Here is a 15,603-nt window from a genome sequence, read left to right as displayed (position 1 = left end):
TTCAAGTTTCAGAAATGTTAGGCATTTTCCCAGGTGTTCCTGCAAAGTCCTAGACAAGTGAATCAACACACCACCAAAGCTACTTGGAAAGAAATGAAGCGTTGAGTTCTTGTGTGTTTTCATGTCAAGGATTATGCAGAAGAAATCCTTATTTATATTACAACAAAATAATATATTATTACAAAATACAGAGAACTATTGCCTTCTAATGTAACATTAACTGCTTCATTGGAGTGGAAAATGCCAGATTCACAGTATAAGTCAGAGAGAAGTTGAATGGAACTACTGTTAACGTTGAAGTCACCAGGCTTCTCTGCTTCACACATGCCAAAATTTTACAGTCTGTGAGTGATGCTGCATTTTTGGTTGATTTCCATTAAATAATATCGTAAAGTATTTAATCAGAGTTAGAAGTCTCCATTAAATACATGCCTGTGTTACAGGAATAATTTAACAGACTCAAAAGGACAGGGGAACGAAGCGACAAATGCGTAAAACATTCATCAGTGTGGAAAAAGTTGCTATAGAAGCATCATTGCAGATATACTTATGCTTCATTATAAACTGTGCAACTCCTTGTTATCTTCCCCTCCTTCTAGCTCCCAAACAGATTGTTTAAAAGAAAAAGAAGCAGAGGTTCTCCACTTCCATAAGACACTGGTGACACAACTTAATTTTGAAACAGTCTGAGATGATTATTTTTTCCTACAGAAACAAAATTCTTTACAATTTATCTGCTCTTTTGAGGTTAGTAGTAATAGAGCATATCCCTTACATCAAAGTTTAACATACAAGCTTACTTATTGAATCCTTTTTTGTTAGAATAGTTCATTTTAATAGCTACCTATTTGATTTAAGATTATATGAAAACATAGAATTACATTTTGCACTAAGTTCCCAAAATAGCGAGAGTAAGAAGAGCACTGAACCTGTAATTAGATTTCAGCTTACCTTCTGTCCCCAAATGTAATCTGATCTTCATCCCTGCGCTTCTATGAGGCCCCAGCAGATACCATGGGACCCTGTTAGAGCATGGAGACAGTCTGTAGGGAGTGGATAGCTGGTGGGATCCATATTTTAGAAGGAGGCAGAGGATTTTAAATTTTCATGGTTTTTATCCTTTGGAGCATACAGATAAAACTCTTTTCCAAAACATGTTGTATATTTTAACAAACACACCTCCCTTTAGCCCTCTGTAAGCTGGCTTCATTCACCAGTGAAGTTCCTTGGTAGCAAGGTTCTATGGTGTTTGCTGAGATGCCACAGTGGACTGGAAGCCATCAAGTCTGAACTTTGTGTTGGGGAGAGAAGGTAAGTTTAGAGCGATTTACATAATGCACACCACTCTTGCCCGTGTTTTTTAGTGGATATGGTGTCTAAAAATTAGTTTGATTCATCATTAAAATTGTATAGGTACAATTGTTGGAGGATGTGTATGTGGGGATTTTTTAAAGTTTCTCCATACATCATTACAATCTAAGTCCAGATTTTCCAGTTTGATAACTTTTCAAAATATTCTTAAAAATGCTGGAACGTTAGTGTATTCTACTCCAAACCAGCTCATTTGTGGATACATTTTATTTTTCTGCTATCTCTGATACAGATATGGTTAATCCTAGTAGAATGAAAAGTACTGAATGAGTACAGTAGCTGCATAAGCCAGCCACTATGCTTTTTTCCAGTAGTTTATCTAAGCTTATTCAGGTTCAACTTACTTGTGTTGTCAGTCAAGTCTTTAGTCTGTAACAGTCTGAAAATCATCTTTTTCTTTAGTCTTTCCACCTCATACCTGCATTATGGCTCCAGACATCTAGCAGGTCTTCTGCCTGCTTTTTTACAAAAAGCTTCCCCCCCCCCCCAAAAAAAAAAAAATAAAATAAAAATAAAAAAAAAATCAACATATAAGTAGTCGCATGATTCAACACAGTAGCTAAATAAGCTTTTGCACAACCTTAATTGCAAATCCAATGTGAGGGCAATGCTGCTAACTAGTTTTGTAGAAGTGTTAGGCAATCTAAGGCAGGTTTCCTTAATTTTAGCTGAAAGCTAATTCATTTTTGAATGGTTCTACCTATTTCTGTCACATGGGATGAACACGGAGGTTAGGGATCAGTTTTATTCATTGAAGTAAGTTTGGATCTTCAGTTCAAGTTTGCACATTTTACACTCTTTCTCACAGCTCTAATGTTAGGTACATAAACCAGAAGGCACTTCCTTTGTGGTTGCAGTCCACCGATACTGCAGATACTATGTCATACAATTTGCTTCTTCACTTGATCAAACTCAATTTCTAAACAAATTAGCTTATTTGCATGGACTAGTAACTTCTAGTTGTCTTACTGCATTGCTCACAGGATTAGAAATCTTTTCAAGTCCACTAAATTGCTTTGTTCGTGTATCAGCATTATCATTTAGCTTCGGTGTTTTTTCTGTCATAGGTGTCTGTATCAAGGCACTATCTGGAAAGCAATCATACAAGTTTCCACTTCTATTTTGTTAGACTAAACAAACCAAGCTATTTCACCTTTTCTGATAGAAGAGTACTGCCATTCTCCTATCATCCAAGTTGCCCTTTTGGCATACTAGCCCTTCTCTGTACCTTTGCTGTTTAAATCAGCTTTCTTAAATGCAACTGACTGGAAGCATAGGAACGGCAGCAAAACCTTGCTTTTTCTGCTGCTAATACTATATCAAAGCTATTTTATTTTTTTCATGGTTGCATCATACTATGGAGTGTCAGGCATTACACAGGTAGTGTCTACTACCATTTCCAACCAGAGTCCCTAATTTAAAGTACAAATGCTTTCTTAGTCTAGAATTTTAACTTTGCATATACTGTTGTACTTAATCTCATTTCTGTTACCTTAGTCTTTGAGGGTATCCAGCTGCTTCTATTTATTTTGAATGCTTTCAGGATTCTACTGCTTTCTTGCATACACTTAGAGATAATTCTTTAAATATTCTTATAAATGTGTTGTACATTTTCGTTAAACAATATGAGTTATCCCACTCAAACTTTTTTTTTAATACCATAATAGGAAGAGAAGGGTGACAACTGTTGATTTCACGTGTTTTATATTTTTGCGTCAACCCAAAATACAACATCCTTCAATATAAATTTGGGGTCTTTCTTTTTTTTTTTTTTAACTCAATGTATATACTTAGCTTTCTTGTTCAGAGCGATTGTGATAATTTTTCTTTTACTATAGCCTTAATTTTCAGTACTGAAGATATATGATCTAAAGCAAGACAAACTGAAGAAGGCTTTTAGTAATATCTTTGCAAAAGTGTCATAAGAACTTTAAAAATAAGTATAACCACACTTGTTAATGAAAAGACTATTTTAATATAAACTTACTTTCCTTTGCAGTACCCGTTCTGCCATTAACTGGAATACTGGTTCTTCCATATCTCTCATTAAGTGGTAAAAAAATAAATACAAATGTGAGGTTTTTACACTCTAAACCCACCATTTCTTGAGTGGATGGTAACAGCTTTGCATGGTTTCACAAGTACACAGATTAATAGATACTATACTGACTGCACAAAACCTGAAGGGCAATGCACTATTAATTGCAGACCTTTTTCAGTTATTTACCTTAGTACAATAAATTTGAGATTTGGTCTATTTGCACATGCAAGCATGATCCCTTTACTAAGAAAAAGTGATAGATGATAACAGCTTTACTGAAAGCAACTGCTTCAGCTAACTGAAGAAAAGAGAGCTTAATGGAAGCTAAATTTAAAAAAACAAAATCTAGGTCAAGATTTTTGTTTGTTTGTTTTTTGCTTGTGTGAGGGAAAATTATTTACATGAAATGTGAACTTTGCAACTATGTGAGAAATCATCATTAAGATGCCTATGGAAAAGAAATAGTTGGCTTACTTGCTGCCTGGTTAGAATCACAAAATATCTTTGATCTATAAAAATAACTACTCTGATTATTACTTAGGAATATCTGGCTAGCCTTGCATAGTTAAAAATACCATGTAAGAATGTTTTTGAGATTTTGTGTGTATATATATATATGTAATACAAAGTATTTTATAATAATTTTACTGACACTCCATACGTCATCAGGTCTTTCTATTATTCCACCAGTTGTTTCCATAAACTGATTTAGATTCCAGAATGTTTCCCACATTTGCTTTATTCGAAGCATGATGTGACTTTATGCCTCTTTCTGAAAAGATGTTTTGAAGTTTTCCTTTATTTTCGGTTTATTTGAAAGTCAGGTATTTTGTATTTCAGACATCTAGTTGTTAGTGTATGACTTCTAAATTCATATTTATTCCTTCCATGAAATTAATATATGAAAAAATGCTAGGAGTCTGAAACGATGCACTATTTTTAATACCTTAACACCTTTTCACCTTTTCCCTGTAAGGGTTGTATTCCATGTGAACTTTTGACAGGTGTGAAGTGATAATATTTTTCACCTCTTCTGTGATGTCTGGAGATACACTACTGGTGTGAAATACAAAAAATATACCCATATATCCACATTTAAAGAGTTTTTAATCCTACTAAATTTTATTTTTGTAGAGGAGGATTCTTCATTTTATTGGCAATAAAAAGTACAAATTTTACTTCATGTCTGAAGTTTTATTTTTGTGATAAGTGCATAATACTATTTCTATGCATTTCCTCCACTTTTTTCCCTTTAAGCCAAGTTTGAACTGTTTGTCACTTGTGGCGGGGCTGGAGACCCTCTTAGCATTGAGTGGTAAGACTGGAGTGCAGCACAAACAGCAGGACACTAGGTGGTGGTAGGACAGAACCTCTCTGTGATGTTGGCCATTCCCACTTGCATACATTTTGGAGACGTGTAGCTCCTTTTTGAGATGTCAGGACAAGAGAAAAATACTATACTGACGTATACTGATATACTCTGAGTTACTTATGGTTTATAGAACACCTTTGATTCATATTTATTTAAGTGAACTAGAGAATTTATAAATTGCAGAAGTCTAGGGGATCGTCAGGCAAAACTTAGCATGAGAAAAGTTTTTTATTTTTGCTGGCAGAAACATTTCAATGCATGGTTTCAATTAGCTTGCTTAAGCTCAAGGAAGAAATTAAAATGAGAAAGGATGCAAATTGGGGAACAATCATTAATTTGCACTAACATTTGACTTCTTGTCAATTAACGGTTTTGTGAACTTGGAAGTAAAGTGAGAGGAACGATTGCAAAATACATAATTTGATTTACAAGACTAAGCAATTAATGGAAAGCCAGGCCCAAAATACCTGCTGGGGTTGTGGTTGACAGATTCTCCTGAGCAGCAAAAGGCCTTCCAGGTCTGAATCTGGAAGTGAATAGATTGAATCATTAACTTGTTATGGGCAGTTCTATTAACCTTTTCTTTGGCGTTAAGAAAGAGGGAAGTCACCCACTGAAAATATCTGGCAAATGTACACATGCTTATAGGATAATTGAAGTTACTTTTTTCAGTGTTTAGTATTTCATGTGAGGAATTTTAGCAAAGGTTATTCTTCACTGATTTTAATACTTTTATGATATATAGTAATTTAGGAAGGAATGCAGACTTTGCTAATTCTCAGTCTACCTATAGAGACTGGTAATAAATATTTTTAAAGAGGCAGCTCTAGTTCTGTGTGCAAGTTAGGGTATATGCTGATTAATAAAATGAAGATTTTGTCTCATACTGTTCAAATAAGTTACATTTTCAAAAATAGGCAAGTTGGTTCTATAGTGCTACAAAAATATGTGATGATAGACTTGACATTTCAGGTATAAATAAACTTTGCTTTAAAACTATGATGATTTCCTGTATTTATCCAAAGCCTGTGATGGCAAAGCTCTCTTACATGCAAAACTTACTGCAAAATCATGACTGCAGTGAAGTGTTATTTGTTGGTTAGATTAAAAAAAAACAAAACACAAAACAAACCAACAACAACAAAAAAAACCAAACCCCAACAACAAACCCCTTAGAGCTATTCTAACCTAATGTAGAACTAATTTAGATAAATGTTACAAGTAATTTCTTTTGGCGCTAATGGCAACTGACTTGAGCAGTTGTCCCCTCGCTGCCTGTTTGCGCCCCGCACTGCCTGCTTCCTTGAGCTTCTTATTAAAGACATTTTTGAAGGTGAATGGTGAAGTTGATTAGGGAAAATGCTTGTCTTCCCTCTGGGTTATTTTGTCTTTTAACCTGAATCTGTTCCCATATCCTGCAAAACATGCATTGTGTTGAATACTACTTGTGCCAATATTGATGCAGGGGGAAATAAAGTGTTTGAGGGTAGGGGCAACTGTGTAAACTCTATAAGCAATGCTACCATTAAGTATCTAATCTCAGTCTCAGAAAGGGCTTTTCTGATGTTTATTTTATACACACGGTATACAACAATTTGCATTGCTCTAAGAATGCACAGTCTGATGTATTTAAGGCACAGAAAAAAAGGGAAAATAACTACAGAAAAACCTACTAAGCTTACAGTCCAGTTTTCAAAATGCAAGGAAAATTTGTAGATAGATTTTTTATTCCCCTTGTCCCCCCAGTTTATTAACAGAATTCTTATGGGTTGCTCTGGAGGGGGGAAGAAATCCCCACATAATAGAACATCTAGAAAGCCATTTCATTCTGGTATAAATTAATAGTAATTTTAATCCCACATGCTAAATATTACTTAAAACTAAGATTTCATGGGTTGGCTGCTTTTTAAAAAACAAAAACCAATGCCTAAAATTAGAAATCCTGGAGTGATTAATCCTGTGTAAACATAAGTGCACGTGTCATTCTATTGTCAAGTTGCTTATATTCCCACAGCTAAGATGGTTAAAAATGTGGTGAATGTGTCGCTTAATCTAAACAGTGTTTTGGCATGGCTTGTCTTTTTATTTTAGTCTTTTGCTGCACTTCACTGTGGGTCTGACTGTGAATTTTTCAGTGCTGCTTTGACGTTACTGCACATGTATTTGTAAGAAGATTGTTTGTTATTTTGCAGGCCCACCTTCAACCCTCCCTCTAAGCACTCAAACCTCTAGTGGCAGCTCCACTCTTTCCAAGAAGAGACCACCTCCCCCACCCCCAGGACACAAAAGAACCCTCTCTGACCCACCAAGCCCACTACCTCATGGACCCCAGAATAAGGGCCCAATTCCTTGGGGTGAGTTTTGAAATGCAAAACAAAAGGGCAGGGGAAAACCTTTATGATGGATGATATATGATCTTTGGTTTCTTTTACCTGATGCTTGCTTTCCAATGATTGCAGCTTGATGTAACGTCAGCTCAGATAAATCAACAGTTCTATCTTCTGTCACTCTAGCTTCCAGGCTTCTGTATCTGAGTCTCGCTTGAGAAAACTGAAAATATTCCACACTCCCCTGGGGCCCAATTCAATCTCCTCTGCTGCCTCCCTCTCTCTCCCCTAGCTGCCCAGGCTGCCCTCACCCCAGCCCCCTCATCTCCTGCATCTACTTTGCATCTGCTTCTTCACCCCTGCTCCTGTTCTGACCAGCTCGTTAATCTAGATGGATCTTGATTTGGGGCAGATACACCTCTCTGAACCTGTGTAGTTCTCCTGATGGCCAGAAGAGCTTGTCTCCTTGGGCTCTATGCCAAATCCCTCCTGTAAAGTGTTCGCACCTAGCTGGTGGGGATGTGTTGTCTTAATATGTTTTCGGGTTTTGTGATGTTGTCTGTACGTATACAAAGGCTGATAGGTTTGCATCCTTCTACCTGCGGCAGTTATACAGAAACAGCACGTTTTTTTTAACGGGATACGTTTTTGACAAACTTTTTGGAAACTATTTTCCAGACTACTCAAATTCTTCCTCTTTTCAATAAACATTGCTCTATGCAGTCAAATCCTAGTAGCTAATAAATCTCAGGCCCGTGTAATGTTCTATAATTTTAGTCTTGGTGGCAAGATTTCCATAAATCTGTAAACTTTTGAGCTGGAATCCAATGCTTACATAGTGGGTCATCCATACACTACTTGTATCTTAGGAGTATCCTCTCTCTGTTCCAATATAAACATGAAATTACTAGTCTAAAAAAATAAAAAAAATGGCAAGCCCAAAAACACCATTATTTTTTTTCCTCAGCAAATTGAGTTAACTGTGGTAAATCATGGAGTACTCGTGTATAGAATATGTAATTTAATCTAGGATTTAATATGAATTGAAGTACAGAGACCAATGAAAGGCAAAGCCTTTTTCTCAAGGAATACAAATAATGGCAATCTTTTCAGTTCTTTACTCTTCACATGTCTGGGATATGGAAAAAATGTTTCCTATGTTGTGGAGGCTAACAGCCTTGTACTATTTCAGAGGTAGTAAAGACATTTTGAAGAACTTGGACTTTAAAAATTTTTTAAAAGCCCAGATATTTAAGTCTGAAACAGTACCTAAAATACCATATATTAGAATACTATATAATGCAACACTATTAGAATGAAAAGTGTGGTAGGAACAGATGCTGAGCTAGTGCCAACTTTTCTTTTAAAATATTAGACAACAGATAAATGTGGGAAAGGTCCAGGTGTGGAGTTGAAGAACCTCATAGCAGTAGAACACCTTTTCAAAGCAGGGCCAGAGAAGAACATTCCTTATTCTGTCTCTTCCCTGCTCTACAGTGCAGACTAAACTTCCATGGATGGAAGAGGGGCCTCTTCTCCCCTTTTTCGTAGCTGAGGTCTGTACAAAAACTTGTTTCAAAGTCCATTTGGATTTTAAGCAAGTATTAAGTTTTGTGTTTATAAAAGAGGGAGTTTCTTGTATCTGCCTTTGTGGTTTTGGTTTAAGAATATTGTCAAATGTTCACTGCTTTCCCTTTCAGAAGCTTTTTTTCTGTGCTGTTACATTTCTTATGTTGAATTTCAGCATTTGTTTTCTAATCTGTGCATTAGTTGAAGTTTCAAGCAGAGCAATCCTCAGCTTACATCTAAGGAAATTAAGTTACTATTCAAAGATGGTCTAAAAATGTCATTTAGATTATTTTGGATTTCCATAGCAACCATGAGATTTTTCCTTGCTTTATCCATAGGTCTATATGTGAAGGGTTTGCTGTTTGTCTTACCTTTTTTCTTCTTTTTTTTACTTTTAAATGTAAACATTTTTAGCAAGGTTCAGCATGAGCCTTTTCCGCTGTTTCATTTAGACTTCAATGCACTAAGAATGGTGTCTAGGCAGATACATCATTCTTTTGCCCGGGAAGTATTTTGTGTTCTTGGATTGTTAAATGTCACTTTACATCTATTTCAGTAACAAAATTTACTAATGGCTGTTGAAGTTGGTTCTAAGATTGTTTAGACGTGCTGTAATAGAAGAGGGAAAGGGGAATAATAAAGGCACTAAACCAACATAGTTAGTATAATTGTACTCTGGGAATGGTGATGGTTAATGAAAGAGGAGCCTTCTGCTGAAGGAGCTCGGAAACACTGGGGTTTGGATATTGCTGCCTTTTGACAGAGTTGAGCATACCCAGGATCTTTTCTTTAGTAATGGTTAACATTCAGGTTATGGCAACTTATGGACTTAGTCACTGAATCAGTAAAGGCTATTCTTTATGTAGGATAAAATACCAATCCGTAGAAATCTGATGTTTTGTGAATAAAATCAAACTCAGGGCTGTTTTAAGGTGACGTGCGTCATAAAGTAAAATGTAAACATCTACAATAAATTTATTTGATACTGGCCTGCAGGGTCTCCTTCTATTCAGAGAAAATTGAAACACGATATTCAAAACAAATGCCCTGCAGCAGTAACTCAACAATGTCACTAAATCTTGCCTTGCCAGCAGATGTGAGCTACCAGTGAGTTGTTTTAAAATGTGTTGTATGAAAGGTCAAATTGCATTATTATGGTCCCTGCTGCTTTTTCAGTTGCAAAATCATTAATAAAGAATGATCTTCAAAATCTTTAGACGTGTCGTATAGAGGATAATTGGAGGAATATGTACTTTGCTTTAAGTTGCACCCTCTGCTGATTAATTTTAAGTTATCCTAATGATTTTTTTCTTTAATTGTGCTTTTTTCTCCTCAGGTAATGATTTGGGCCCACCTTCAACTAAGGCTGCAAACAAGTTTGAGGGCATGTCTCAGCAGTCAAGGTAATATCTGTGTGTATGAAGGCAAAGATGAAAACTTATGTAAACACAACTAATTTGTAAATTAGAAAAAAATTGTCTTTCATATGAATAAAAATCCAGGCTATGCTTCTTCATTAGTTTTCTGCATGCCTTACTGCCATACAAATACTTTGGCTTCATTGAGCCTCCTACGCTTTGTTCATAGCTGTCCATACACAATTCATCCTTTCAGCAGGATGGACAGAACGACTTGTACCAGAATCTATCTGCTGCTCCTACAGAAGTGTTCTCTGAGCTGGGGAATGTTGCCTCAGACTGCAGTCTAGCAGGACAAAAGTTTTATTTTCATGTCTCCTGGCATTTCGTTTTATCCGTTTCAGTGCGAGGTCTCATGCCTTTAGCTGAAGTGTCACTCGGTACAAGTTGGCATCGAAGATAGCTCTATAAGAGAGAGAATTAATCTCAGTCTTCCAGCTTAACTGTCTTCCAGTCTGTCGAGCTTATGTGCTGATACGGTCTGTAGTAACACAAACTGCTTTTAGCTCGTAGTTCATCAGGTCAGTACATTACAAGTGTCTTTTTCAATAACTGAAGTAGTAAGGATAGCCATACATTCCTGTCACTTCATTACTCCTTTATCAGTGTTGTGATTCCAAGCTCCTGAGGTTCAAAGCATGGTAATTCTAATAAATGTGTGCCTCAGGCAACATGACGGAGACCTCGCATGACCACAAGTGTGCGCGATCAGGCCATGACTGGAGATGGATGTGTAACGTCAAACAAATCACGGTAGAAGATGTGTAGGTAGAATTTCTGGACACTGCTCAGTCTGTGATCTGCCTTGTCAGGACAGGCAGTGGACGTGGTGTTGGTAGCACAGCTGACTTGCCGTGTTTGCTGAATCCAACCAGGTGGCACTGGATATTCAGGGAAAAAGTGGCGATGTTCTTCAGCACAACAAGCTGGTGCCATACTTGATACTTGTAAGACAAGGGTAAAAGTGTGATACTCGTGCTTGATGACATTAGATAAAGGCCAAGGTAATTACTTATTGAATCAAGATTGAGCTTGGCTGTTCTTTCAGTTTTGTGTCATGATATATTTTGACTATTTAAAAAACCCCTAGGAATAAGATAAAAGTGTTTCATCATGCTTGTTTTGAAACATTAGCTTCAGAGACAACACCAGAATTAAGGCTGTCGATGCAGAAGAGTCTTATTTATTTTTAGGTGATTATTTTTAGGTTATTATAGTTATTTTTAGGTGATTATTTATTTTTTTATTGTTTGATTTTTATGCCTTAAATCAATTGGCTTTCTTCTTCTACAGTCATTTTCTATAAAAGTGACTTGGGTGTGGTTTTGGTGGAAGAAATTTGGTGGTTTTTTGTTGAAGCTTGTAGTATATTTTGCCCTCACGTGCCATGTTTGCAAATTTGAGCCAGCCTGGCATTAATTCTGAAAAAAATTGACTACAACAGAAAGCATAGATGGAAAGTTCTTGCAATATGCAACCATCTCAGATTTTTATGTTGTAATTAAATTACTTGCAACTGTCCTGCTCGTATTGTTGCTTACCACTATGAGTAACTAACACAGCTGTAACACAGGTTGACAGTGTTGTTTTCCCACAATCATCAGTATTTCCTTGGAGTAGCAGAGACTTTGTCTCCTAATGCAGCTGCCATTTGTGTGTAATACAATATCATACTCGTGCAGTAGGCTACAAAGCATAGGCTCAGTCCTAGAAAACTTCAAACCACTGACACACAGGACATACTATGTTTTTGAATGATTCAGTATAATTACTTTAAAGACCAAATTTTCCTTAATGGTCAGTATCTGCCCACTGAGCTGGTCTTTCAGCTTCACCTATTTTCAGAACACATTTTTGCACATACCATAGTTCGTGGAATAAATCTGCCCTGTAGCATAAAAGCTGTGTGGGGTTTGTATGTCTTTTTCTCTGCAAAAGCAGTTCATTCTTAATAGTGTTTTGAGTTTTGGGATTGATCCACAGACAAGATGACAAGTTGGTTATACAAAAGAAGCAAAATAAATGGGGATTTTTTTAGATTATAGATGTGTAGAGGGGAAAAAAAAAGGAAAAGAAAAAGTATATAATTGTTGAAAGCACTAATAATTCTCTTCTGTTGATTTAGCACTGGGACTGCAAAGACTGCACTTGGCCCTAGAGTTCTTCCCAAACTACCTCAAAAAGGTAAGTGTTCTTTTTGTGGGTATTCCCATAATGATATCTTTGAATGTGTGTAAAAATACATACTTGTTTTAAATACATGAATCTTTTCAGCATTATTTCTAAAATGCCACAAACCATGAAATTCAGCAAAACTAAAAGGATTTTGGAAGATCAGGAAGGTTTTTATTAAACTAAAAAAATAGTTAGATCTATGGAACGTAAGGAAGAAAGAAAAAAAAATCATAAACTAACTGAAGCTGGAAGAGACCTCAAGAGGTCAGCTGGTCCAATCCACCACTCAGAGCAGGGCTAACTTTTTGACATGAGAGCAGGTTGCTCAAGACCATATCCAGTTGCATTTTGAGTATCGCCATGGATAACCTCTCTGGCCTCCCACTTCTTTGACCACTCTCGTTGGTAAAGTCTTTTTTCTTCCTAATATCCATCAGTCCAATTTCTTGATACCCTTGAGGTGTGTTGTGTTCATTGCCACATTTTGGTGATCAGGGTTGTTGTCTGTATAAATACTCTGAAAAGAATCGGGTACTGTTACATACTCGCTTATATATTGGTGACGAACTCGCTGAGCCCATCATCCCAGTGAATGCCTTATGGCCCTTTCTTTTTAGAAACACTTTTTTCTAGTCTCTCTTTAAACTCATACAGCAGGTTTTATATAGTTTTTTGGATTCTTGCAGCAGTTGACTATAAAGTTGAAAGTAGACCTACCTTCTAGCTCAGTCTGATACAGAACCCATCAAAAATACATTATATCTTTATGAGTGGGTGATCCCTATAGAGCCTGAAGATCAGGAAATTATGCCTGTCCAAACTTCTGAAGCTAGATGACTGAAATTGAGAATGCAAATCATTTTAACAGAAAATACAAATGTGAAATTTCAACTTTATTAAATTATAATTATTATGGTATCATCTTTTGAAAGACGCACCAATGACACAACGGGGTACCACTGCAAAGGAAGTCAATGCTTCCTTGATTTAAAATTATATAGGTGAAAATTTAAGATGGGCTCAATCAAAGCATTTTGATAAGGGCTACTAGCAGTTTTTTCATATCATTTACTTAAGTCTCAAACCAATGTGGGTGATCAGTGCTTGTACATTTGCTACTAGAGGTAAGTCTAGGAGATAAAGCCATATACAAGTATCAACACAGACATTTTTTTAAATGAGGTATCTGATAGTAGCTATACAATTTCTTTAATGGAAATTATGCAGTTTTCCTTTTTTGCTATAAATAACCACAAATAAACCATGGAAGTGTTATTGCAGTAGGTGATAGCGAAATCGAGTATTGTTGCTTTCATAGTAAAATGTCAGGCCATCTTTTTGGCTGCTATTATATGATACTAAAGCAATGCTGAATACAATAGGAAATTATTGCTTCTAGTCAAGATGTGTTTCTTTCATCATGGGTTGTAACTTTTTTCTCTCCTGTCCCCTTCATCTGCTTTAATACAGAGTTGTTTGTTTTAGGGGTTTGGTTTTGTCTTTAGGGTAGATTTCAGTCAAGTTTTCGTAGGGAACTTAGCAGTAGAATGAATGCATGACATGGACAAAAAATTATTTCAAAAGCTATTTTCAATTTCCTTCCATAAAACCTGCAAAATATGCTCGTTTAATACTTCTAATCTTTACTAAATTGTAAATATTTACAATATTTTTATTAGTTTTAGTTTGTCTATAATACCGTTTATTCTATACACTGTATAGACATACATGCTCACTCGCTCTCTTCTTTAAGATTTTACAAGTACTAATCCTGAGACTCAGTGGGTTTTTTGTATGGAGTTCAACTGTGTATATTAATAATTGGTATTAAAGAGAATTTTCATTGCAGTCACATCAGTGGGTTGATAGGTTGTTTTGCAAAATGCATCTTTTCGTATACTTAATTTTTTGGTTTAGGCCCAAAAAGCAATCACTTTATTTCACCTTAAGTAGTTAATCTATAAATTGACACCAAGTAGCTGTTGGATTAAGCACTTGTGGGCTCCAGTAGGAGCAATGAAATGAGATCTCAGTGAAAGAGGGTTAAAGTAAAGACTTATTACCTGGCATTTGTCATAGACTAGGAGGACATATGGACAGTTATCAGGACTCAGTTAACATGTGGTCATTACACAATTACAGTTCTGATATGTGCCTAAATTCTTTAATATTATGATGAGATTGTGGAAAACCATTGTTATGTTCTTTTGTTTTAGTGGCACTAAGAAAAATAGAAACCAGTCATCATCTTTCAATAGATAAATCCCATCAGCACACGGAAATCTTTCAGAAGCCCTCACTGTCCATCGATATACCACAGAAGCCACAACCTGGAGACTTGCCCCCAAAGCCTCTGCCTCTGGAATTAACTCAGAAACCTCAAGTGGGAGATTTACCCCCAAAGCCTGGAGAACTACCCCCAAAGCCTCAGCTAGGAGACTTGCCACCAAAACCACAACTTGGAGACTTACCTCCAAAGCCGCAAATGAAGGACCTTCCTCCAAAACCTCAGCTAGGAGAGCTGTTGGCTAAAACTCAAGGTGGAGAAGCATCACCGAAGCCTCAGCCCCCAGAGGCAAATCAAAAATCTCACTCCTTAGATCTTTCTCCAAACGTACAATCTAGAGACACCGTCCAAAGGCAAGCATCTGAAGAGTCTAATGACATAACACATACCCTGCCAGAAACCCCTGTGCCACTTCCCAGGAAAATAAATATGGTAGGTATTATTCCAGCTAGTTGAAATTATCCATGGAAGGCTTTGAAGTTACTGTAGGATTATCTGTGCAAAAAAACCAAAACCCACCCTTGAGCTATACACACAAAACAACGTAACTTTATGGGCTAGGATGGTGAATGAGGAGGTCTTTTTGCGCTCCCAAGCAGCTTCAGCAAATGCTGGGGGTTTACAAGGCCTCTCGCATGCTGAAACAAATGCTAGCAACATAAAGCAATAGTCTTGGGACCATGACAGTGTATTTAGATTTATTAGGGAACTTGGGCATTTTTATCTGTGCCAGTCATACTTCTGAATTGAGTGCTAGTTTTCTTTGCTGTCTTTGCTCACTGCTTTGTATGCCTTAGATTACTAGAATATTTATGTATTTGATTTTTGTATCTTTAGGAAGGAATGTTAGCACCTATTGTCAGTAGATAAATTTAAGTCAACTGTGACAGACTAGTAAATGTTCCTGTCATGAGTACGTAATGCCAATGTACTTGAGTGGTTAACAAAGGTTCACATATACTTCTGAAGTGGCAAAATTGACATTGCTGGATGGTGTGTAGTAGCAGAGCTGCAACTATAACTCGATTCCAAGTCTCCTTGTT

The 15,603-nt window shown here is 36.5% G+C and overlaps 1 protein-coding gene across 4 annotated transcripts in view; it reads left to right on the top strand.

Annotated features, from left to right (window-relative positions):
• ASAP1 (ArfGAP with SH3 domain, ankyrin repeat and PH domain 1) overlaps positions 1-15,603 on the top strand; it is a 161,401-nt gene that overhangs the window by 137,705 nt on the left and 8,093 nt on the right. For 3 of the 4 annotated variants that reach the window (XM_049827688.1, XM_049827708.1, XM_049827712.1), the window contains 4 exons: positions 6,977-7,138; positions 10,017-10,083; positions 12,224-12,282; positions 14,490-14,992. In XM_049827688.1, the coding sequence (XP_049683645.1) occupies positions 6,977-7,138; positions 10,017-10,083; positions 12,224-12,282; positions 14,490-14,992 (791 nt within the window). The remainder of the gene's footprint in view (positions 1-6,976; positions 7,139-10,016; positions 10,084-12,223; positions 12,283-14,489; positions 14,993-15,603) is intronic. The other variant, XM_049827698.1, reaches the window with a different exon arrangement.

This window comes from Accipiter gentilis, chromosome 2, assembly GCF_929443795.1.
Source record: "Accipiter gentilis chromosome 2, bAccGen1.1, whole genome shotgun sequence".
Lineage (NCBI taxonomy): Eukaryota > Metazoa > Chordata > Aves > Accipitriformes > Accipitridae > Astur > Astur gentilis.
This window is presented reverse-complemented; position numbering and strand designations above follow the sequence as displayed.